Source organism: Cyphomyrmex costatus, unplaced genomic scaffold (assembly GCF_001594065.2).
Source record: "Cyphomyrmex costatus isolate MS0001 unplaced genomic scaffold, Ccosl1.0 scaffold36, whole genome shotgun sequence".
NCBI lineage: Eukaryota > Metazoa > Arthropoda > Insecta > Hymenoptera > Formicidae > Cyphomyrmex > Cyphomyrmex costatus.
The window spans coordinates 4,816,826-4,844,474 of NW_017277774.1; the positions used below are offsets into that span (position 1 = coordinate 4,816,826).

The 27,649-nt window shown below is 34.7% G+C and overlaps 1 protein-coding gene across 1 annotated transcript; it reads left to right on the forward strand.

Annotated features, from left to right (window-relative positions):
* Positions 1–597: 597 nt before the first annotated feature.
* Gycalpha99B (guanylate cyclase 1 soluble subunit alpha 2) lies at positions 598–27,649 on the forward strand. Its single transcript, XM_018543006.1, has 11 exons — positions 598–1,623; positions 13,540–13,619; positions 14,336–14,418; positions 21,194–21,539; positions 23,042–23,417; positions 23,642–23,821; positions 24,039–24,177; positions 24,654–24,820; positions 25,383–25,526; positions 26,332–26,486; positions 27,186–27,649. The coding sequence occupies exons 1-11, from the start codon at positions 1,339–1,341 to the stop codon at positions 27,379–27,381; spliced, it is 2,151 nt and encodes a 716-aa protein (XP_018398508.1). The 5' UTR covers positions 598–1,338; the 3' UTR covers positions 27,382–27,649.

A 27,649-nucleotide genomic window follows, 5' to 3' on the forward strand; every position in this document is an offset into this window, starting at 1 on the left:
TATTTCGTATATTTTAATAATAATTTTGCAAATTACAATTTGCACTTCGTGCGTGCACTGCATGTCCTGTTAATCTAATTACAAATATATTTGTGATGTTTAATAAATATTCCTGAATAAACGAGGATGCTTACAGCTCGGTTTTCACCTGTCAGCTACATATACCGCTATTGCAACCAAATTACACAAATTATTAAATAATGAATAACGAGATGTACGTTAAATTTCTTGAAATTTCCAGGAAAATATACATGTAAATCAGCAGATGACTACAAGGCAGGCGGACCAGGTGAGGTAGGTAAACAAGCAGAGCAAGCAGGGCAAGCAGGTCAGGCAAGTATATAGGTTTTCTCCTCTACGACCTGCGAGCAGAGAGGACAGAACGATTTGAGAGGGAGGCTGGAAAACACGCGCAGGCGTCTCCGGTGCCCTCCATCGTGGCGCCTCCATCCTCCGCGCACCCCTTACGCCGTCGACTCACCCTCGCTCGGGTGCCTTCCTCGTCGCTCTCCTCTCCTCTCCACCGCCTCGGAGCGTTGCTCGTTGCGCCTCGGTCAATCCGCGAGCAGTATGGCGCTACGCGCTCTGGCACGGCAACGTACGTAGTCGTCACGTCGTTTACCGTGTATCCGTGTACCCGTTGACGATCCACCGCGTTCCTGACAGGGTAAATCCGCACGCAAATTACTGTTATCTATCTCGCGCGACTGGGTCGCACTTTCGGCGTCCCTAGGAGTCGTAATCGCAAATAAAGGGTAAGAAATAAGAGATCACATCGCGAAAACGGTTCTACAAAATCACGGGGAACAAAAAATGATCTAAATTTTGGCGAGGCAAATTTTAAAGGGCGACGCTAGTTAATATGCAACCGCGTGCATCGCATTTGGCTAGACGCTGGCCGCAGACAACGCCGGATAAACGTGCTCCAGTAGCGCGTTGCGACAACGAGAGGTTTCGCTCCACAACGTGTAGTAAATAATCAGGCGATCGAGGATGACAGATTCTTCGACAATCATCATCGATATCGGTATCAGCAACGCCGATACGGCGACGATCGAGAAGACAAACACGAAGGCGGTGTTAATTACGACTTTTCGAATCGGTCTCACGTGTTTGCGCGCCGCTTAGAACATCGATATGACATTTAGGTCTCGAACGGTCTTGTAAAATACTATCACGTTTAGAGAAAATTTGCTGAGAAGTGCAGTGAGAGGGTACGCGACCACAGAGAGAGCTTCAAGCAGTCGCCAGCTGATCATCGATAAATATACAACGAGCGCGCGGCATGTCCCTCAATTAATATACCGCGTGTTCACATCTCACGTTGGTAATTTGTGGATGATCATCCCTTGGACTACAATAGAGCGACCAATTTGCAAGATGGCATGTCCATTCTCTAGCAGACGCTTCAAACTAACTCACAGGGATGACAGCAGCAGGGAAGGGGACCATCGCAGGATCGCGAGGATCAGGCAGGACGAACGGGACATTGATGTCCTGCGACAATCATCAGTTCAAATAACGTCGTCGCTTTTAGGAGAAGATGGTGACGACCTTGAGAACACACAGACACTTAATCTGAAGCACCTAAGAGCCGCGGTGACCCTCTTGACTAATCCTTCGGTATTAAATAAACGATGATTTTGTTTCTTCAGCTTTCGCTATCGTCGCTATCCTTATTTACCGCTGTTCAGCATGCACCTCTTTAGCGTCTTAATATCTTATCGATGTGATAGTGAACGGTATACAAGTAGATGTTGCATGTTTTATTCCAAGCTTTTAGATGAAAGTGGAAACCTGGAGAAATACCGCGTAAGAAATAATTTTAACGCGCAAAGGATCACTTGGCTCTTGTACGGCTTTTCTCTCGATGAGCTCAAAGTTGGATTAATGCAGGCGGTAACACGCAATTGGTTCAGTTCCCGAGGTTTTATTCCACTTTGTCGTCTATGTACACTCTCCTCTGTTTGTGTGAATTCCCTTCTTTACTCTGGTCGGCTCTAAAGCCTGTATAACCGCGGATTTGAAGTACGATCGAGTTCCATTTTCAAAGACGGCAACGATCGTGATAAACGCCGAATTAAGGTCGTTTTGACCTGCAATAATCTGCGCGTTGCAAATGCTCGAATTTATGTTTATCACATCGACCTAAACATATATGTTAGCACGACATAAATTGATGTTTGTTTTGATTTAATTAGCTGCGTTCTAAAGAAAAACGAAATTAATTATATACAGGTCATAAATAATTTATTTAATATTTCGCGTTACTTATACCGTATAATATAGCCCAGCAAAATTATTTTCGTTACCCTGCTCACATTAGTAATAACACGCGTTTTTGCTTAATTATTATTCACAATACTGCACAAACTCCCACATTCTGTTTCTTCCTATATAGAAACCGGTATCAAACTTTTCATACGATAAACGCGCTCGCGGCTGCAGAGATCATCATGGGAATCGGGACAGTTTTTCATTGAGAACTGGGTCAGAAATATGTAATAAATCCCAACGAAAAGTTTCCTCCCGTCGCTGTTAGAGAAAGCGGGAGTTTCCAAGTTCCTCCTCCGCGCGGAAGCAAACCACGTTAGTGGCTCACGCGAACGGCCAATGTTTTCAAACCTTGTCTTGCGAAGGTATAGAGCTTCTTACTAAAGCTTTTTGCATTAAACTTGGCACGGAAAGTCTTGTCTTTTCCGCTAATATGTACTTCTTTCATAATGCTTTCACGTTCCTTTTCTCATAGCTTTAAAACTTACATGATAAATTACGCAATGAGCAACTTGGGAAAATATGAAACATATTATTGATGTTTATTACAGATATAGAGTCTTAGTGCTTTCGTTAAAGCCATCTTCGATAGTCATAAATAACAACTTCTTAACACAAAACAAATCGATATCAGTTGGTAAATATTTTCTCTTTACGAAGAGATAAAATCATACTTTTCCGATACATCTTAAAGAGTATATATCCGCTGGGTTAGGTCGTACAACTATCATCGTCAAGATAGTATCTGCCACTTCTGATTATTAAATTACAGCAATTCAACGAGTTTTCCATCGCTATTACGTTGGATCGATTCCCTTCGCATGATCGTATCTAGTTGGCAAACGTCATTGATATTTCAGGGAGTTAATGGCATTTGATGGCAGATTAAGGAAGACGAGGACGTGGCACTTAGGGTGATAACGGCGTGTGCAAATCCGAGAGGTGTTGAGCGTATACACGGCCCACTATCAGCATTCGATATACGGCGAGTGAAGTGGAAATGAATAGTTCCTCGCAAGAATAGGCATGGAACGTGACGCGAAGTTCATATTAACGGATAAAATCGAACATGTCTCAAACAATACTTGTTGACTGCATCGCGTTATATCATAATTTTCTAGAAACGGCTTCCTTTTGTGAAATAAACAGATTCTCCGTTTTTTCAAATTCTATCGTTGAATAAATATGATTCATTAATTTTCTTGCTTAAAATAAAGTCGCACTAAAAAAATTTCCGACTGAAAATGAACAAACCAGAAAATTTTAATCAGAATTCAGTTATTTCAACTAGAATTCCTATAATAGATTCAATCAGAAAAATTTGATTTATCCATTTTCGACCAAACTTCCAATTAGAGTAACCAGACTTTTTTTCTAGTGGCAAGAGAGCGATGAAACGCTAAATGAACGCAATAAAATGCTCGTGAGAAGTACCTTCTTTCTTTCTTCGATTGATATCTCTTATATAAAATATAATTGGAGAAAATCTTGTGCTAGGTCTAGAGTAAATGGAATTCTGGAAACGTCGTATATTGGGTTAGCACCGCCAGGATAAATATTACTGAGATGGAAATTCGAAGGAAGAAATCAGAGGTTTCATTATTGATTGAACTCTTGTGGAAGTTCAAGCGAGACAATGGACCGTGAAGCACGAGTTCCGTTTAATTCACGTAACGTTATATATAAAACGACGTCTCTAATATCGCTTCCTAATTGACAAGTGCGTCGGAAAATTTCCAATGACTGAAACTTTTGTCTTTCCAATGCAGCGCACGGCGCGGCACGTCTCCGTATCTGTGATGGTTCTATTAAATCTTCTTCGAGTAACAAAGTACATCGTGTAGCCCATTAAGTATATGGCTATTTGAAAATTATAATTGCAATTTGAAAATCCGATTGCCAATTGGTTGTAATGCAGTTACGGTTGGAGTTTCAATTTCAACGTTTGCGATTGTGCGATATTCTCATACCACGAAAATCAATAACGCGTACAGAATTCATTCCTAAATGAGACTGTCGAAATTTTGTAATAACGGAGATGGCGCGGCCAAATGTATACGTTCGTAAAAACATTGTAATTTCGTTGCTGCAAGAAAGTTTAACGTTCTTGTTTGCGCCGTAATTGCGTTCTTAGAATTGTACGTTTCTCAGATTTTTTTTTTTTCGAAAAATCCACAAGCCATGTATTTCGAGATGACGTGAAAACGAGTATTCGGTGCGCAGCTTCGAGTTAAAAGGGTCAAGAGCAATTAGTCTAGAAGGATGGAGAACACGAGATTGCTTTGCAACGTGTACACATACAGCCGAATATTTCTTCGTTCGTTGCAAATATTGTTTGATAAAGCAAGCGGTTATTTACTAAAGCTCATGAATAAATGATCGCGAAGGGTAAATATTAAAAATTGCTAATGTGCTATGGAAAACATTCTAAAGCGGGTAAATGCTGTAGATCCGGAGCAGGGGTCAGAAGTTATTAGCGCAGTAAAACGCAGCCTAGCAGTGTACGACGTCTTTCTATAAGCTTCCGTTTTAATCTTTTCAAATGAAAAGAGAGATCTTTCCAAGGACGTTCCAAGATATTTCTGGTATAATGGATGTCATTGCGAGCGTTTCTTCATCGAAGAGCCGATATTTTATGGTAGCTTCTCACCAGCTCGGCATGACGCGAGCATTAAAAAATAAAATCCATATATATATATATATATATATATATATATACTCTATATATGAACCATTATATCGATACGAGGGGAATTAACACAACGCGTAAAAAAGTAGGTATATCGGATAGCTATACCTATGTGTGTGTAGAGGGAAAAGGTGCTGTAAAATCGAAATTGGATTTTACGAGCACAATACCTGCGCAACGCAGCGCGATGGTGGAAAAGGCGGATTGCAAATTCCAAATGCAATTAATCTAACGAGCGGGATATCAAGGTATTGTTTCTGCAGTTGCCTTTCGATTATCCGCACGGCCAATTAAGTATTCTTTTTTCTTTTTTCAACGTCGTAAAAGAGCGTAAGACGAGCGAAAATGTGGCGTTCAATGAAGAAATCAACGAAAAAGGGGTACTTTGTCCGAAAAGTACAATCACTATTTCCTCACTTGCCGGAGCATTGAAATTTTTACATTGGAATGTCGAGAAATTCCTTTGTGCATCTAAAAGAGCTTCTCGTAAACGAGCATTAAATAGATTATCCTGCCTAATCCTATGAGCGGCGGTATTAAACGAGCCATTTCTAACGGTGGCTTCTTAAATGCCAGCTGTGTCGTGAGAAATGCCCGTTTGCAGTCCGCGAGAAACTTCAGTAGCACGTAACTCACTTATCGTGCTTGACCCAATAATGGTGTACCTCGATCGTCAGTTCGGCGTTAGGAGCACTATGATGTATCATGCGGCTTGCGTTAATCGAGAGATCGGGAGTTGATACCGGGCATAGATTGAACGGCGTTTTACCTCACGCGGGAAATTTACTAAAATAATAACGTAATATCGCCGATGCAGACATTAATTGCGATTTAATAAACGTCGTCCCGGGCAATGACGAGCGAAATAGATATATTCGGATTTGATGTCCTGCGTTTTATTAAATTTCACCCGAATGCCAGATGCGCGCGGATATTTTTAACACAATATTTCTACGTCGAATCATATTGCTCGTAGTCGATGCGTGATATTAATGTATTTCAAGCTTCCTTCTCTATTCTACGAACAGCCGACGCAAATATTCCGTATAAATTCACAAGAGCATGAATGTAATTGCTACGATAACTGACGTTATATCATGGCACTTTGGAACTTTAAGCACAGTTGAAAGTCCATACGCGGTACTATTATCTGTCGCATGCACCAGGTCGAAATTTAGCATGCACGTGGAAGAGGACTGAGATAAAGCGCTGGGAAATTTTAATTACACGTACAAGCTTCAGGCATTAGCCGGAATTATCGGGTATTACTTAATAGAGATTAATGTACAATTTTTCAATCAGTGGCTTAAGCTTCGAACTCCGGAAGATTCTCGCAGGGTAACATGGCGCAAGTATATTACTACAATCACTGCAAAGCACGGGTATTATGAATTATGAAATATAATATGGTCCAGAGTTATGATAAATTAGTGTCTGATATTCAGAAAAGATTCTATTATAATATAGAGGATAGTAACTGCAAACACTTATTGCAGGGAAAAGTTGAATAAAACCTATGATTATTTATTAGTTGCAGAAATTTTTATTTGAAAGAAATATACTACAATACTTTAGTTATTTAATTTTAAATTATAATAATTAATATTTATGTAATTATCAATATAAATTATAGTTTTAAACAAAAAACAAGACTCTTGGCATTCGGAATTACTCGCTGCACGCAGGGCAATGACAAATGTTTTATTTCTTATTTGAAATTATATAATTTGTATTTATCATGTTATTTTAATAATATATAAATATTAATTATTACAGTTTGAAGCCAAATAATCTTTAAATAAAGGTTCTATAATTGGTAAATGAATGTCGGCTTTAACTTTTCGCTTAGATATTAGCAGTTATCACATTTTTTCGCTTACATAAAAAATATCGAGAAAATAATGTGTAATATTTATTTTAAACAGTGAGTGCTTCCTATTTAAATATTATAATATGGTAATAAACACATATCGGACTATTTGTGGGTACGAGAAATGAGAAATTATATCACAAAAGTTATAATATTAAGGATTAACCGGGCGAATGAGAGAGTGCAGCGTTGTTAATTAAGCATGTAAAAATGATTTTACTTCAAATTGTTTATTCCAAAGTTGTCGGCGAATTCCAACAAATGATACTGTAATAGTATTATTTGTGTTTGCTCCGTGTTTGCAATTCCCTCATTTTTCCTCTTACATTTAATGTAATATATTTTTGTAATATATTTGATATAAGTTTGTAAATTCATGACGACATTTTCTAAATGAACTGCAGTTTACCAGAACTTAATCATGTTTGTTGCAATACAAATACGCTCTTCAGGGACGATCGATACATTCGTCGTTTCTAACGGCACTTCCAACATCGTCGGGGGTAATCGTAAGGGTCGTAAATGTAGTTCTGCCGTACACCACGCTATCGTCTGCCACGCTATCGCAATGTTATGGAAATGCTGCGATCGATTTGATAGATTTGCATAACATGCGTGTTACCCTCCGTACGTTTTTACGACGGGCCACTCGTGTGATAGATGATCCACATTGCACGACGCTCCTCGTATGCGGACGAATGCTTCTGAGAAGCGCAGTTCTTCCAGAGACTAGCTTTGGATGCTTTCGAAGCCATTACGGCGAGAAATATGCCAGATCGATAAATGGTCGTAGATACTCTCCCGTATATTTCTTTCTCCCTTGAATAATTTTAAACGAACGTAAGTGGAAACGTAAAGTCAAATGAAATTTCCGTTGACTTGAAAATTACACAGAAAGATATTCTCGTAAGAAATTTAATAAACCTTTTGATATATTCTTCGCCCCCCCCTCTCTCTCTTTCTCATAAACATATCTGTTAAAATCTAAAGTTTAATTAAAATTTGGTTTTTTTCCTAGTTTGCTAAAACTTCATACATATGAAATAAAGATGTTTATGTATTTTCTCCGCTAAAAAGCGCGAACATAAACATTATTGTACACCAGATGAATTTTTGAAGTAATTTATATGCTGGGCTCACATGTGTTTATCTTTATCGGAACATAAATACTGAAGCGCTACGCTAGGGAGAGATTCAACATTTATCAAATCGTTGCAATGTCTACCTCATACTGAAAATCCCAACGGGTAAACAGTAAATCTATCGCATTATTTTTATAGAATTTTCAATAGTTCTATATTTGCTGGTGCGCACTTCATGGAATGGAAACAGTTCATAAGAGTAAAACATTTAATGTTAGTACTGATCTATCTATATACACAACAATGTTAACATGTACAAACGGTTTTTTAGACATCTCCAAATAAAAGGTTTCCTTTTTTCACAAATAAAACGCTCCATTCAAAGCTGCTATTCATTACTACACCCTTTATGCCTGATATCTTTTGTGTTTATCTTATTGTGATTATTCTTGTACTAGGAAGTGTTTAATTAAATTTAGAAGTTCACTATATAAGTCGTATCTGTTTAACTCGATATACACACAAATACCAAAGTTAGATATTACGGTTTCATATCTCTGGAGGGTTGCATATGATATTTCGCTTGACGTGAGGAAAACACGCGCCAAGAAGCAACAGAGAAATACCGTAATCTTGTAACACTTCCCAAAGTTGGCTAGAAGTCAGATGAAATAGATAAACTAGTAAGATATAATATATGTTCGACATCGCATCTATTGGTAATATAAAGACGTGATATCTTGTAAAGCACTGTAATAAAGAATCGTAATTTTGTTTATCAGCCTGCATCTAGAGATATATCTTTTTGATGCAATTGTTCCTCTTCAGCAACTTTTTGGCATGTTGTAGAAAATAAAATTGTATTCATCATTTCACAAATGTGTGATATTCACTGCATTGTCTGTACTGTTTGTAGTATCTCTTTTGATTCTCGAATGTGCTAGTTCAGCACATTGTACGTATTCAAGGATTCCTTTCTTGATGAAAACGGCTGCTAAAAATATCACGCATTGGTCGAGTTTAAAAACACGAGTTTCATGAGACTACGCAGTTATTTTCGCAAAACAAAAGATATTCAGTGTACCTTAGTTTTACCACGTGGCACTCGTTTTTACCAAGCTGTCGAGTCTGCATTAAAGGTACGTTCTACGTCAGGGATGTGCACGAGATTAATCCTTTTTCTTATCATTCTATTTTGTCGAGTACAGCGTCCTTTTGCGCTTTGTAGTAACAAACTGAAGCGCTTTATGAGAAGCTGGAGTTCCTCACAACAAGAGACTATCTTTCGCAAAGAAAAATATTTAATGATATAACAAATATAACAAAGGACCCTGCGTTTATTTTTAGAACAGGAAAGAAAAAAGGATATATCGTACTTATACATAGAGAGATGTGATACATTTCTTTAATAATTACGATTATGATCAACAAGAACGTTAAGGTATAACATAAAGATTATTTCTCTATAATAAAATACACAATTGAACTTAACTAACGGTAAATACAACTGGGTTACTCGAACAATCTGCAGTAGCACGAACATTCAGTGCGCCGCCAAAAGTAATTAAACTATGCCATTTAACAGACGGTCCGTATCTATTACACGGTTTAACATTTCGCAGATTACAGCGAGACAATATGGTGGATTGTTCTTCTCGGTTGGTATATACTCTGCTTTAACCAGTGCAATATTCTGTCGCATAAATACGCAAGAACGAAATTGCAAAAACGTGTTGCATTTGCATCGTGAATTTCAGGGAACGTTCACTACTAATCATTGTTACCGCGAATGACACGTCGGTAGAGACAAGCTTTATGGTGATAGGCAACCGGTTCGACACGGGGCTCCATTTCACTCGATGAATTGGATGGACGCGACAGAAACTTCGTTACTTAGTTAAATTGATGGAAATCAAGTTTTCCTCCTACTTGTGGAATTGCGTCGATATACGCATCGTGACGAAAGTGCAACCGCATATGCCTGCAGCAAAATGTCCGCAGCTTCAACATCAATGTGATTTTGCCAGAAGTTGCTTAAAGCGTAGGATTCGTGAAATTTCTAAACGCGAAGAAATATCTTCGCTCGAGACGTATATATACGTTTTACCGGAAGTTTTACCGGAGAATTGTAAAGTTTGCGTGCGTATAGTTGTGACAAATATACACATGTGCATGACATCGTAATTTATACCGCCTTGTCAAAAGTGAACAAGTGCATAAAGTATAATTTTATACCTTTATGATACAATGAATATTGCAATTTACAACATTTTCCGCGGCGAAAACATTAGGCAAACGTTTATGAGAAATAAAATAAATTAGACATTAATTCAAGGCTTTGTATTGTTTCGTCGAACGGATACATATACCTATGCTTTTACGTACCCCTCCGTCAGTAATTTGTTCTCTATCATTTATTTCCTTTCTTTTTCATGCGACAGAGCTTTATGAATATTTCCAGCATGCAAAAGTGCTCGATAAAATAGAATATTGGCTGCACTAGTATACTAGAAAGGTGAAATCTCGCGCGTGAATCTCGTTGCGGCCGCTATTGCGCTGTCGAGTATTTAAAATGCAAAAATAAAAAGGGATCTCCACGTATTAAGTAATTTAAGTACCTCTTGCAAAGTACTTACTTTGATTTCTCGAAGCTGGCGTGGAATAATAGTTGGCTGATTTTCTGTGCTATAAAAATATTAGCTGGCGACATCCAGCGATGATATCGCAGTTCTCTCAGCACTAGATACTATTATAGTAATTATTTAGAAATGTTATCGCTAAAACTATCTATTTTTAATTTCTTTTCTTTTTGAGGTAATCATATTATAACAAAGTGTAAAATAATACGATAATATTTTCTTTACCTAAAAAAGTAGCTATATAAAACGTTAATAATTATTAATCATTTTGCTGTAGGAATAATTAATTCAACCAAGTTTCAAATAGAAATTGTCTATAATTATTTGGCGATGCTGCCATTTTTAATAATAAACCAACGTAATACTTCCTACGACTATATAAACTGACAAACACGTCAATTCGCATGACTGTCCTTCTACAAACAGTTTGAATGTCCTTCCTCTGCCATTCTAGAGCGACTTCCTATCGATTTTGGCTACAATCGAACTGTGACTATCGGGGCGTTGGTTGAATAACATTTTGCATTGCCAAATTTCTATTGTGTCTTTCTTTTTTGTCTTCTACAAAAAATATATTTGCGAAATATTTTTTTGGTTTTCGTAAATGCTTTTGGGGGAAGAAACATTTTTGAAAGTGCCATATCTTATGTTCATTAACATGCCATTCAATGTAAATAGATCAATTGATTTATAATCGAATTAAAATGTCCATTATATATTCTTTCGTGTAGTCTTCTGATATATTATATGTATATTAATTGCATGGGGTAATAACCCATAAAATTTTATATTTTCTCTATTAAGAGGGCAACTGTCTCTGGAAAGTTGAAAAGTAATTTAACTACTTATACGCGAAGTACTAATTAAACCGCTTTACCTATTTTCCTTCTTTTTGTGTACATAATTTTATTATAGCAGTTCGTTTGTATTATATTATCATCAGAGGCGAGTTGAAAATTAAGATGCGATGAAATCAACGTGGCTGGAAACAATGAGCCTGGAATCGACGGCACTACAATACATAGTTCGTTATATGTTAACATCTAAAACATAATTATCCTAATCTCCTGTTCTTTGTGTACTAGTATGTTTAATTCGTATTATTATAATTCTCATGACGTACGCACAACAAGAAATGTTAATACGCAAAGAAGATTAGCTTGTTACATCCTGATTTTCCGCAGGATCATCCCTGATCTAATTCCCAGTGTTGATTATAATCAATTATTAATGAGCGCTGGCATTATACATAATTCATGTTCCGCTAAACTAACATTCAGGACTTAACTGTATGCTATAATAGATTATATTAAAATAGTACGCTCTAATAGATTATATAACAACTTTTTTGTTATGATAATATTGATTATAAGGAATGCGCATTAATAATATTGCTTTATTCAGTTTGAAAATTTTATACTGTTACACATATTTCATATATTTTATTTTACAAATTAATAAATATATCGGTATGACCAATAAAATTGTTAGACAAAATTGATTTTACTCGCGTAAGTTATTGATTACTTTAGATGCCATTTCTCGCGATGTGCCAATATAAATGGATATCATCTGTCAATGAGTTAGTAGATAATACCATTTGTCAGATATCATTTTGACAAATTGTTATGTATCGAATCAATACGTGGAATAGAATATTCAAATGAAAAAGACCTTCCTTTCTTTTTACCAACATCAAGTTTCATAGTATCATTTATAAATAGAGAGAGAGAGATGATAAGTTGACGAATTTCTCAGAATTTTCGAGATACAAAAGTTTTCAGATCAAAAGTTGATCGATCTTTGCTGATATCTTCTAAAGGAATTTCGTGACTTAAAAATGTAATGCATTTAGTTATAATATTTATGTATAATAATGAAAAGTAAACAGCTTGAAGAATATTTTGTGCAGATCGTATTTCACCTTATGCAATTCATCATGCGTTACATTATGTAATAAAGTATCACATTACGGAGTAAATTAAAGCTTTCAGTGCTCAATATGCAATATAATTTGGTTAAATGTTGAAACGACCTTGTAGAAGCTACAATCTGTGATTCTCCTATTTCGCACGGTCCCCAGGTGTAATAGTTGTTAGGATACATAAAGTTAGCCACTATTAATTGCCATTTAACATGATATTATATTAATCGTAACTTAGTGTGAATCCGTGCGAGAACCAAGTTAGAGAATAATTCTGCCTCTAACGACGTTATGCAATGAAGGTCATGTGGTTAAAGTAATGTCCCATATGAGTGCCTCAAGCACTATTCTCTTGAGAAGAATTGCCCATACGAGCGTCCCAAATGGTGCCATAATTCTCGGTGTAAAATGCAGGCCGTAATTTACAGCGAAAACCTAGGTATCGCATAATAACTATACTGGATTATTGCTACATAACGATTGTCGAATCACACGCACTCACGTACGTCGTTAAATCGAGCTTCGTATAATTTAGTCTCGCTACATTGATGCATGACTTGCGTGCATGAAAATATTAATCATTCAAATGCATTTTTTAAAGAAAGATCTTTGTACAGCCTTCACCGAAGTTATTCGATAAAGGTTTAAAATTACTACTACAGTATACAGCACTAAATTATATATTTTGCAAGAATGAATTTTTTATAGCATGTGTAAAATATATTGCATATTGGAATTATTGTTAAATGTAGTATGCTCTAAATAATTTTTTATTGATTTTGTAACAAACGCAAGAGAGTTTAATATTAGTTTTTATTACATTTCTTTAAACAAAAAATTTTGTATATTATTTTCACAATTTATAAAATGTCACTATATCTGTCAAGGCTCTACATTACAAATAATATGTTAATTATTTCAGATATTTTATTAATTTTTGATAAAATTTAATTGGACATATTGAAACATAAACCAGCACAATGAGAATTAATTTATTTTAATTCAACAATTAATTTTTTCCTCTTCCATAATTATTTTTAAAATCTTAATTTTTATTATAGAACGAAGTGGTGGCTATGGCGCTAGAAGCTCTGTTAAATAAACATGAAGTACCTCTTCCAACGTCGACAACATCGTCTTTGTAAGTACATTCATTAAAAATGTTTTCTCTATTATGAGTGTTATGCAGATAGTCTGTGAAAAAGTAAAAGAAATCGAATGAAACGTTGTTATGAAAAAATGTTTAATATTTAATTTATAACATTAATTTTTTCACATTGTTAGTCATTTAATTTATTAAACTCGGAAACTTTTTGGATATACTAATAAACACAGTACCTCTACGTTACATTTTTAATTGTATAAAATATAAAATGTAATATAATATCTATTACATTTTTATGAAATTATGTATCAAAGAAATGTAATGATTATAAATATATTAAGTAAAAAATCTATATACCATGTAATATAATTAGAAACAATTTAATTTAGTACAGAAATATTTGCAGTTCAAAATCAAAGTAAAGAACATTCCATATAATTCATTAAATTAAAATTTAATTAGACGAAAGAGAGAGAGAAACAGAATGTATACTGATATGCGAGCAACAGTAATTTTACTTATTAACGTCTTATTGATATAAATTTTTATAAAAATTTTGCATTAGTAAAAATTAATGTAATAAATGTAAAACATAATAAAAATCTAAATCAAGTTTTTATTGGTAATAATTAATGTTAACGTAATATTCTTCTCTAAGAATCTATCTCTAAGAATCTATCTAAATTATGATTAATTGTATTACATATATGACTTTTTTAATAATACGAAGTATATTGTTTTATATTTTTCAGAGAAAAGCTTTTAAGTAATATTGAAGAGGAGGAAAACTATAATTTACTAGAAGACATTTACGAGACACTAAATTACGATTGTGGTAAGATAACATAATTTTTATAATTAAATAATAAAAAAACTAAATAGACGTTTGTTATATAAACAAAAGAAACTATTTGACATAATGTTGAATAAATTTTAAAATCACATTTACTGCATTTATTCGTTTCCACAATATGGTAAAGTATTATTTATTAGTTATTTCGCAACAGAAAGAGTTTTAAGAACAAACAATTTGCCGCCGCGGGGCACCGCTTGCTCTCATTAAAGCAATTTGGCCATTCGTGTTTGTGTTTGCGTTTGCCCGCTTACAATTAGTTTAAATCCGGTTTTATACGTTGAGACGATTATCATAAATCTATCACAACTAATTAGGAAAACTTATCACGTCACATTATTTACTTGAAAAAAAGCTCAGGGTATTAATTTCAGAATTATGTTGACATTTTCGAAATCAAGAGAAATTATACGAGAGACGATAGAAAGAGAGAAATAATCTCTTAAAATAAAACTTTTATGATGTTCCTCCTCTTTTATTTCTTTCGAAAAATTATATAATATAATTCGGCACTTCCGCTTTATTGTAAATTACATATTTAAAATCTTATTTACGTAAATATTACGTATTTATTTTATTTAAGCGTTCTTTATTTATGTAATTAAGGATGTTTTATTATTTAAGCATATATGAGAGAATCAATCTTTTTAAATATAATTTATAATAAGATAGGAATGTTGATTAATTACCTTTACATGGCTGAAAGAACTGTTATAAAAGAAGGATATAAAATTTTATAAAGTTTTCTTTAATATATGTTAATTATGTGTTTAATATTCCAAACATATTAATCAATTTCAAATCGCTCTGTTTAAACGTGAATGTTAATTTGGAATGATTTTTATTAACGCTAAACGTTATTTTTTGCTATTGTATGCTCTATTTATTAACATCTTACTAATGTTGTAATCTTTTTGTATTTATCACAATTATATCTTAAGTATCATTGTCCGGTTTTGCTAGGCAGCTAATAACACAAGAATCCGTTAATACAGGCTTGACCGAGTTTTTAATTGAATTAATATAGAAAAACTAGCACGAAAGATCCAATCGATATTTACCACGTCTCAAATGAAATAACCAGTAACCAAGACAGTAACAATGCTATCCATCAATTAAGCAATTCGTGCAGTATATTTTTTCTCAATCCGCACTTTTACTCCCAACGAAAGAATTAATGGAATTTTTTCAATAAAAAAAAAGTTCGACGTAACGATAATTAATAAAGTTATCTACAAACGACGGAATTCAATATAAAAATTACGAAATGTCTAAAATAATAAAAAAGAAATGTCATTTTTCATGTAGTACACTTGTAATGGAAGTTAAAATATGTGTGCCATGAACGTTGCTGTCGTTACAAATAAAGCTCGGGGCGAGGCAGTCGTCCTTCTTCACATTCAAATTATTCCAGCTTTACTAAATGTGTTCGTCCCGGATCCTTGGTTACCAGTTCTATTTTCCCTAGCAACTGCATAGCGACGCGCAATCTGGCGTCGTATGATAATATTTTAATTTTATCCTACGTTTTAACTCTGCTACATGCAGTTTTTTATTTCAGTTTGAAATGCAGCGACGAGGATAATTTGTGTAAAGGAAACTAACGATAATATTATTTTTGGAAAGTAACATAATTAACGCCAAATTCTTTTAAATAACATTAAACGTGCAGACATCTTACGAATAAATATAGAAATAATTGTTTCAATGTTTTTACTTTTGTTTGCGCAAATGATCCATTATGATGTTATATAAAAGAAATTTTATCTCTCTTTTCTTATTCATTTCAAAATAGCTTAATCGGGCTTTATAAACTCGTGTATCGAAATTCCGATATTTACTATCTGAGATTAGAAACTATTAGGTGCTGAAATATCTTTATCGATATTTCAATCACACGATTCGATACGATTTTAATGACGACGCTGTTGCAAGGTAGATATAGTACATAAATAGGTAACTATATGTGAAGGTTTCCTGGTATTAACGAAGGAGCCTCCGGGATAGGTAATATGTACTTCGAAAGATTAATGAACTAGATGAACTCGGTCTTAGAAAATCATGCCCAAGATGCAATTCGTCGTTATATCGCGGGTCTTATCTTATGCATGCAAACAGCGCCTTATTGATTCAACCTTACACGCAACGACAAAGCGAAATGCTTTTTCTTTCCCCGTCAAGATTCAAGAAATATGTCAGTTCTTTTCAAATTTGTCTCCCTTGTCGCTTCATAGTCCCGTAAGGATAATCTTATATTATAAATGGACCACCCGTAGGCTGGCGAACTCAGTTGAGACTGCCGAGTCTTCGGAAGTGGAACGAAAGAGGCGCGAGGCGCGCCTGAATATTTCATCGATTGTATATAGAAAAGTAGTGGCAAGGAGAAACGAAAAATTATATTTCGCCTTAGCTCGACCCTCCATTTCCTTGTCAGAAATAAAAGTTGATTCTACGAGTTTTAAATTCGACTTCGAATAATGATAGCATTATGTTTCTCAATTATTATACTCGTACAATTATATTACAATACAATTATATGTGTACCGGTTTTATATAAAATATAAATGTAATTTATAGAGATGAGAAGAAGTATAGAAAAATTACTTCAATAGCGGAATAGATATGTAAGATCAATTTTATTGGAATATAAAAACATTGAGGATCATAATATTATTTATTACTATTATTATTAGTTCATATTTTTACTTTATTAATATAACACACAGCATAACAAATTATAATTAGAAATTTTCGTACCGTTAATCATTTCTAGATAGTATGTCCTTCCTGCACTTCTCTGATAATTAATTACAAACATGCTTATTAAAGATAATTAATTTTGTATAATTTGCACGTGTAAGTATCTGAAATTCACGGTCTTTAAAAACTTTGCAAACTACGTTGAGTTTATTTGTGATCAATCTTAAACGTTGAAACGACGAACGCGTAGTTCTCGCACACGTGCGGAACCAGTATATTTCAGAATGCTAATTGAAATAAGTAAGCTATACTCTTTGGAAAGAAGTAAGGTTATTAAAGTCTCTTCAGAAAGTTACAGTTACTTCTCAGAATATTCGTTTGTTGCTGGCAGTCGTAACTACTTAGTGGTACAACAGACTTTTCAATTGTCTCCGCAGATTTTACGTATAGTATGTATACACATTCAATTTAAAATAATATTTAATTTAGTATAATCCAATTAAGTTATTTAAATAATTAAACTTATATTTAATATTTTTTAGTATTCAAATAACACAATTTATGAGTAAGTTGACAAATAATATAAAAATAATGTTTTAAAACACACATTCTAAAATGAATATATAATAAATAAAATATATGTCAATTTAATTTATCAAAAATATTAATTTTTATGCAAAAAAATATGCTTTTACAATTTGTTTACGAACTGTGTCAGTATTACCTTTTCTTTGTGTTTACATCCTTAAATAATATTTATGTTATCTTCTAACAAATTCTTTTGATTTAAATTAACATATAAATTTCAATAAACCATTTGTAAAATGTGTTAAATTTAACACAAATTTTCCAACAATGTAAATAGAAGTACGATAATTATTTAGTTTAGTCTAGTTAAAAAAAATCGATAAAATTATATTTATTTAATTTTTTGTCTAAACTAAATTAATCTGATAGAAAATATTTACTAATAAAAGTTTAAATTACATTGCTTATAAATATATTTACGTATTAAATTTGAAATAAATATGTGTATACATTGATTAGTAAGTGCATACATTTTGACTGTGTGATATATACACGCTATACATATAATCGCTTTTTATTTTTAACATGCATTAGTAAATTAATTTTTATCGATGTGTGCAAATATGTCCTTTTTATTTGCAATGATACAGTAAAAGCAAAGAGTATTTGTACAAGAGAGATATTATAAAAAATCTTTTTTTTTTTTTAAATAAACATTACTTAACAATGTATTAACAAAGAATAAAATAGATTTTTAAAATTTTATTTATACAAACAATGTAGTGAATTATTAATATTTATTTTCTATAAATAATACTTTTATGAAAATCTTTTCTACACAATTACTTTTTGCATTCACTCTATACGCAGAGGAACAAGTTTTCAGCTGTTCAGAATTATCGCTTGAAAATCTCTTTCAACAACTCGTTAATAATTTAATTGTATGCAAAAGAGCTATATGGTAGCACACACTTTAAATTCGTTAACGGGCAGTCATAGATCTCGATTAACAAAGAGGCTCAAGGATAATGTTGCTTGACAGGAACGTTGTTGTCAGATGGTTTTCCATAATCCTTCATCTTTGAGCGCATATTAACCCAATTTACGTTCGGTCGTCGAGTACTGCAGTTACAGTGGAGTATGCTTCAGAAACGTCCCATTAATCATCACAGACAATCGATATGCGCATGCAATGTATTCGGATCTGACTTCCTCATCGGAACCTACGAATGAGGCCCCCCCTGGTCGCGTTTGCCGAAGACAACGGTCGTCGTTCGGATGATGTGTCCTTTGTGACTAATAGTCTGGTAATGTAAAACGTATTTCGCGGACGGAATTTAACGCTCGTAACTTAGAAATACGGTGCTCTAATGCAATAAACCCGACGCGTGATGTTACGTAACAACATTAGGGAATGCTGCGCCGTGCTGCGAGCACACTGTGAGCGATTATGTGAAACGCCTGTTTACCCGCCATAAAACATGTAACGCACTGTGGCGGTTTCCTGTTAAATATATCGCCAACTTATCTCCTGCGTCAAGACGCTCCTTTGACGATGATAGCAACATATACGTATTCTCGGTCGAAGTGATCTCCGTATCCAAGCATGTAATCCATGAAAAAAAAAAAAGACAAGGGTAGCACATAGTGCGGTACTTTCAAGTTCAAACAAAATCGCCCTGCGATCTCTTTTTTTTTTCTAGGCGCGCGCGTACACCATAAAAGCGTACACCGTAAAGAAATTGCCATCCTGGTGGAATCTCTTTCCCCCGCGTTAACAATTACACCAGCCCTTGAATATCGAAGTTCACTGATAAAAGCGCAGGCCGCGTATTTTAACGCAATTAATGCGATTCAGTACATTGCACACGTGAGCATAAATAAGAATAGCTCTGAAAATATTTAATATAGCATGTGATTAACAAACGAGATTATTAATGAATTTACAGTTTTCTCTATTTATTTCGCGTTTCGCAATATTTACGCTGCTATAGAAAATTATCGGGCCATTAAATTTTCCCGTGCCTGCAGACTATTAGCAGCGTTGAGCGATGCGCGTAGTATAAATCGTGCTTATCGCTGTTGACAAATACGCACTGCCGTTTGTCAAGCAGGCAGAAAACATGTATTTTTGCTCATAAGAACTCACAGCGACGAGACAAATCGTCCATATAAGCCACATACTATGTATTTCCTCCCTCGTGACCCAGAACCCTTTTACGTTCTTTCGCCAGCAACGCGATCACTTCGCATTTTGTATACGCGACAGGAAGTGGTTGTTGCTGTGGTTACCGGAGCATAGAAGATACTTCTCGTACCAACGTAATGCAATCTCGGGAGAAACTCTAAGACTCCTGCTGTCACCAAAGATATACAGTATACATTAGGCCATTTGTAAGATTGACTTACGAAGAGTCTATACGGCATACTATACGTCCGACATCCTGCTATGTCGAACAGTAAAACTGTTTATTGCCAGAATTTATGATATCACGTAAAGAAAAAGAAAACATTCAGCGAATTCATACAGGGATAACGTAGACAGACTGTCGCTTATTTTGCTCGTGTATCGCAGTGACCTAGAAAGTTCTAACCGAAAATTTCTTTGTCCGCGGGCTTCCGGGTTAATCGCAGCGTAAATATACACATAAATCACAGATATTATTTCCATTTCCGGGCAACATATTATCCCATATCTTTGATCGCGATCAGGCATTTGCAATATTTCATCGCGTGATTTATTATGTTTATCGGCTAACGATGCGATTACCGTAAAGCTTCGAGGACATTATTATTATTATAAATCGACGCTTATTCGTACCAAAAGTTCACTGAAAAAAGGATATCAATAAATATCGAGGGAATTTCATTAATTTTCTAGAATCGCATAATGTGACAAAATGTCATAAAAACTGTCATGCGATGTAATACGAATAATTAACCAAGATCACATCACACGGACCGTTATACATATAATTGTCATGTTTTCGTAACGACATTTGATATGAAATAATACCTACGGGATCGTTAAAGCAACCCTTGCTCACCGCATCTATTTCCGGATTTGCAAGGGACCCGAACATACCAGGCTTATAACAGAGTTGAAACGCGGCATATGTATTATCGATCCCTCGAGATTCGCTTGTTCGAATTCTCAAATGCCCGATTTTATAATAATATTCGACATCATATTAAACATTTATAGAGATTTTTAATATAAAAGTATAAAGGAGATAAACTGTCTATAATTCCGTAAAAAGTCAAAAGAAAACCTTAAGAAGATACTCGTTACTGCCTGCTACCTCAAGATAAATATGTATACATAGGTTTTTTTTAATAAATAAAGTATCTGCACACAGCAAATCTACTTTTTTTTGCTTCATATACTTTAAGACGTGCCACACTGTATACTCTATGTATTGTTTACGAAACTTACTTACTTGAATATCACCAAGAAAGAAATAAACGATTCTTGAGTGACTCGACGAAATTCCCTCAAGGCGAATTCATGTTTGCGGAACTTTTGCAGACATCGACGTGAACGCGTTTTTCGATCATCTCGGGCAGGAGCTGATCGCATGTGCTTGCGTGGGTCTCCTAGAGCGGGCCTTTCGTTGCCTTGGGAACGATCTGACAGCTTTCCTGACCACACTCGACGGCGTAAATGACGTTGTCCAGCATCAGTCGGGATCGGATACCGAGGCGGAGTTTGTGTGTATCGCCGCACCGGAAGCGCTGGAGCTACACTTCACCACCGACCATCCTTCTATCGCCTATCTCCTGGTGGGCAGTTTGAAGGGCATAGCCAGGCAGTTCTATAGCGACAAAGCTGATGTGTATATACTGCCGGATCCCTACAATACAAAATTTTTTAGGTAAATCTTTTTATGAATATAAAGTCTTTTTTTTTCTCGTTTTCTCGTGATCGACAAACTCGACATTTTTATCTTTTTTGTACCATCTTCTTGTTTTCATCGAGGATTCTATAAGTCTCATCCACAGATTTTAATTTCCGTTTCTTTTCAGCCTGATTTTGAAACCGGTAAGCTTATTGTTAGATAAGGACGCTATCGAAACGTAAAAATAAAGAAAATTTTCTAGACTATATCTTTGTGTTTAGCGAAGAATACAAAAGTTGTTATCAAACGTCACGCGCGAGCGAGTTTTCCGCGACAACGAATACAGAGGTCCGCGTTACCTCACTCTAAAGCGACACAATTCTGATTCGACGACTACTCGTGAAACTGAAATAAAAAGGGAATAAAATAGAGAGAAAGGGAAACGAAAAATATGAAATCAAAGCGACACAAGCGGTGGAAATACGATTTGGAGAAATACGGCGAAAATTGGTGGCACAACATCAACTGCGCAACATGATTATGGCCTTTTCAATATTCGCCGAAATTTTTCAATTCAGCTGTGATTAGATCTCTGTATATGAATATAAATGGTGACTGCAGAGACAGATGAAATTTCAAAGTAGTTGAAATACGCTGTGACATAAACTCTAATAACCTCTACCGAATGACTTTCGCATAACATCGCAAATATTATTCCTTATGCAAATAATTTATACGCATTTATTTGTATAACATTCATTATTTACGCAAATAATTCGCGTGTTTACGTACCAGAATTTCCATTTCGATTCAATCACGAAACGTATTCATTCACATCGGTCACTACAAAACTGCGGTGACCCGAAAAGATGAAAAAAAGGGCGTAAATCTTTTTTTATTGAATGTCATTATATCGTTCTACGTCTTTGCATGTTGTATATAATGTTTGCTCACCGAATCGCGTGGAGTGAAATAATGTCACGTGAGTAGAATGTAATTCGTGCAGATAGGCAAAGGTAGAACACGTGAGAGTACAAACCTTTCGTTTGAACAAATATTGATTCTCGTCAGTGGCAAATATTTGATGATAGGTGCGGCACTACCGAGTCTCACGTTAATTCTGAAAGGATGAGATCAACTCGTGAACATGTAAATGACGTGCAAAACATTGTCACCGCACAACGCTTACGTTTCCAAGTTTAATTAAACATTCCGTCGTGCTGGTTACATTTATCTGTGGGATGTAGCATCAGGAACGACCGTAATTTTGCCCCTGGTTGTTTTAAATCATCATAACAAGTGTTGACTTTTCTATTCTACACGTATACCTAAGTGTAGAAGTTAAATATAAGTTCAATCTTGATATTTATATGCAAAGTGCTCTATGATATCGTTGAAACGTAGAGGCGTTCCTAACATTCATATTGCTTCTGATGTATGCCGAAAAAGCGCGACCGATATTGATCCCTTATTGAATAGGTATTTCTTCTGCATGGCAGAAAGGACGGCACCTGCAACCTATTCCTCGAATATTGCAGATATCGGATTACTCCAGAGCGTTACAGCGAACAGCTGGGCGTAGACAACAACAGCGACATCGCGTCATCCACTTTCCGTCCACTCTCGACCGCAGCAACGGACCTTCGTATGGGGGTAGCGAGCTTTTGCAAAGCGTTCCCATGGCACTTCGTCGTCGATCGTCAGTTGGAGCTCGTGCAACTCGGAGTCGGTTTCATGAAGATTTTTGGACACCACTTGAACCGGCTCGGCAGGGGGATATCGACGTATTTCGTCTTCACACGACCCCACGGCGTCACTTTGACCTTTCACGAGATCCTAAAGCGCGCGAATACACCGTTTATCCTGACCCTCCAGAGACTGCACGACGTGAATGACGATGAATATCTTGCGAAGGTATACTCATGATCGCTAACACAAGATAAGATGATCAACTTACTTGCGAACTCGATCGTTATACTACGTAAAATACAAACACGTAAACAAAAGCAGATTACGCGAGAGAATCGCTTAATTTCACGTCTCATGCTACGCAAAGTGGATTATCAATTTTATATTACGAATACACGTACGTGTAATTTAATAAGATAAATTCAAGAAAAATAACTGCTTTGTTACAGGGATTAGAAATGAAGGGTCAGATGGTACATTGTCCGGAATCAGACTCGATTTTATTTGTAAGTTCACCGTTTTTGAACGGTTTGGAGGGCTTAACGGGTCGAGGACTCTTCATTTCTGATATCCCTCTTCACGACGCTACGAGGGACGTTATACTCGTTGGCGAGCAGGCTAGGGCACAGGTGAGTAAATTTACGGCCGGTTTTATGTGACCACAAGTCGAGCACTCGTGTTATTTAACAAAACTTGAGTCGTATTTATTTTGTGTCTTATCAATGGTTGTTATTGTTTCATTGTGGTAGAATAATATACAATTCATTGCATTTAATATAATTGAAACGGATCGATGTTCTGTACTATCGTATCCACATAAAATACAATGGCGTAATCCTCTTTCAGGATGGCTTAAGAAGACGTATGGATAAATTGAAAATTTCTATAGAAAAAGCTAACCAGGCAGTCGATACGGAAAGAGAAAAGAATGTCAGCCTTCTACATCTTATATTTCCCCCGGATATTGCGAAACGTCTATGGCTGGGTAAATTACACCATCTGTGTTTTAAAATATACACAACAGCATTTTTGTCTCCTCTTTAAGATTTTCTCTTTCCAAAGTAAAATGTAATACAATATCGTATAAAATTAGAAATAATTATTAATTATAAAAACCATAACTATTAACTTCACCTGTAGAACTGATTCTAGCAAATACCAAGTTACATATGTAATGTGTTAGTTGTAATTTTCCATTCAGCAATAATTGTAATATACACGTGTTATATTACGGTTATATTGCTGAGGGTGAAATTACAACAGGTACATTATATGTAATTTGGTGTTTATACTGAGATATTTGTATTTGTATATTCATGCATGTAAATATTACACACATAAGTATCAAGACTTGCATTAATTCGTATTATTTATAACTATTAAATTACAACATAACTGTGATAACATTGAATATATTTTGTGAGATATCATTGTTTAAATATTGGTATTTAAACCGTTTAGGAGAGACAATCGAGGCGAAAACGTATTCAGACGTCACGATGCTGTTTAGTGACATAGTCGGATTTACATCCATCTGCGCTACAGCGACGCCGATGATGGTCATCAATATGCTTCAAAATTTATACGAGCAATTTGATCTTTACTGTGGTCAGTTAGATGTGTATAAGGTACGTTATAAAATCGCTTGAGAATAATACTTTTACATATAAAAACCAGGTCAGGATTTAATATATAATTATTAATTTGCAAATTATATTAATCAAATTAAGGTTCTTTGCTTTTTGAAATTTTAAATAGATAAAAATTGAAAGATAAATTGTATTAAAATATTTCTCGACGTATTCGAAAAATAATTATTAATTTGTCATGCAAAAGATAAGTATCTTTTAACAAATACTTTTATTTGTCAATTGGTATTTTACAAATACCGATCGTTTCATTATAATCTAGTTCGCTCGAGCTGCTGAAATGTATGATGCCGCCATCTGTGAGACATCGAAAGAACTGGATTTAACTCACAAATAATATCTTATCATGGTTGGCTATTGTTTTCCTACAATAGCAAATAATATAATGCCGATAGAGTAGAAATGTACATTTTTTTTCATTTTAATTGATCAAAGAATTCTAATTATGTCAATATTTATCGAACATGGTCTATAAAAGTAGCTATTGTAAGCAAACATAAATGGAATTGCATTGATTTTACTTTTCTCTTTGTATAAATAGGTAGAGACAATCGGCGATGCCTACTGCGTTGCATGCGGCCTTCATCGAAATACTAATACACATTCACAACAAATTGCTTGGATGGGCCTAAAGATGATACAAACGTGCTCTCATCACCTGACTCACGAAGGCAAGCCAATAAAGGTATTACATTGATGATTACACGACTACAGATAAGATTGTGATTACATGCAATTTTCTTTCAGCACAATGTCGACAGTAATAGCGTAGTAAACATTTGCAGTTTTATTATGATTTTATGCAATTTGGTACATTACAACCAATGTTTCTACTCTTCCATTACTGAACGAGAAAACACATCACGATAAAATACAATCATTAATAGTAGTGCACATAAATATTGTATTAAATGTTATATACCATTGCGTTCCACATTTCAAAATACAGAGACAATATAAAATTTTAAACAATCTAAAAATTTTTGTAAATATTTACGTATACACAAATAATATTCGTCGCTATATTATAGCAAAATTTGCCGAATTAAAAAAGTTTAATTTTTAACTGTATGAATGAATGAGTTTTACTTATTTATTCATACCTATAAAAAATAAGAATTGAAGCAATTTTTCAATTTTCAAATATCTCCCTTTTTCTCGGAAATATTTCTTTCAAAGTTTTTCAATTGAGATATACCTATTTCTGATTATTACATATCCAGAACAGTCTGTTGTTATTCTCGCCTTGAATGCTATTAAAACTTTTCCCATTTAAAGTATTTCTTAACTACGGTAGCAAGCGACCGGTTTGAAAATATGAGAAAATGCGGTCTATCCATGGCTATATTAACATTTATACCAAGTTATGTGTTTCTCTTTCTCGTTGATATTTTCTTCTGATTGTTATCAAACTTTTTTTATATTCGCCAATATGCGGCGTACTGAGCTGTTGTCGACTCACTAGATTGTCTTGCTTATTTTCCTATCAGATGCGCATCGGCATTCACACTGGAATGGTGTTGGCAGGAATCGTTGGTAAGAAAATGCCAAGATACTGTCTCTTTGGACATAATGTCACGTTGGCGAATAAATTTGAATCCACGAGCGAACCACTTCGTGTCAACGTCAGTCCGACTACGTACCTGTATGTCTTTTGATAAAATATCTCTTCCTGTGTATACATATATCACTCCTTTACTTCAAAAGTGACACAATTCAAAAAATTACAGTATACTTTATCCGACAGATATTCTAGAAACATTCTTAGGACAATTAGAGGACTTAGAGACATTCTCTGGATGTTTTTAGGACGTATCTTGGAAGTTTGTGTTGTATGAGTAAGTTGCTCAGGAAAAAGGAAAACTATCTTTCAATTTTAGACAGAAAAATATTAATTAATTTCTCTCCAATAATATTGGCAAAAAATTTTTCTTAAAATAATCAAGTCGTTTTTGCCATTTTCATTTGGCAATCCTTAAAAACATCACCCTTTTTAAGTTGTAACAATTTTTTATAAAGTTAAATTAGTTCACTTTTAATAATTGACAGATTACTATGAAAATAAAAAAGAAACCAAACATTTGATCAGTGTAAGGATATAATTATTAATAAATTAAAAAATTTCTCGAAATTTTTTCAATTTTTTACACAAGAAATATAATGGATATTAATCTTTAATAAATTAAAACATTCCGTTCAATAATTTCTGCTCGGTAGTGATAGCTAATTAACTCATTTATGGTAATTTAAAATTCACGTATCTTTTAGTTGAACATTACTTTTGAAGTAAGGGAACAATATACTCGTACACTCATCGTTCACGAAATTGCGAATGTATTTACAGGTGCTTAATACAAAAATCAGGATTCATATTGGAACCGCGGACCAAGGACAATCTACCCAAGGGAATGCCAGCCAGTGTATCCGGCACGTGTTACTTTCTGAATGGGTATCAGCATAGCGGTGTCGACGCAAGCGAACCTCTCGACGTGCATATTCAGGCTGCAATTACGGAACTTGGAATCAGTAGCAATATGTAGATACCTTCCGATACGAGGACGTTTACTGTTGATCAGTGTGTTACTTTAACGATATTACTGTCGATAATAGCGATGGCACACCCGACACTATCAAATCGATCGATGTATATGAGCTCTCAAAGCTGGCACTAAAGGTACATTAAAAGCATGGCGCTAATTGTGTACGAACACATTGAAAGAGATCCTGTGCGGATACTATTTATACGCAGAGCCTTAGATTGTAATCGTTATATACCTACTAAATATAAGAAACAAGTAAAACTCTATC

What these genes read in the sequence shown, in the direction of transcription:
- Gycalpha99B (XM_018543006.1), top strand. Translation starts at nt 1,339, where the DNA reads ATGATCATCCCTTGGACTACAATAGAGCGACCAATTTGCAAGATGGCA. An exon ending in ACGATGAATATCTTGCGAAG is followed by an intron (nt 23,418 to 23,641) that starts GTATACTCATGA and finishes GCTTTGTTACAG; the next exon opens with GGATTAGAAATGAAGGGTCA. An exon ending in ACGAAGGCAAGCCAATAAAG is followed by an intron (nt 25,527 to 26,331) that starts GTATTACATTGA and finishes TTTTCCTATCAG; the next exon opens with ATGCGCATCGGCATTCACAC.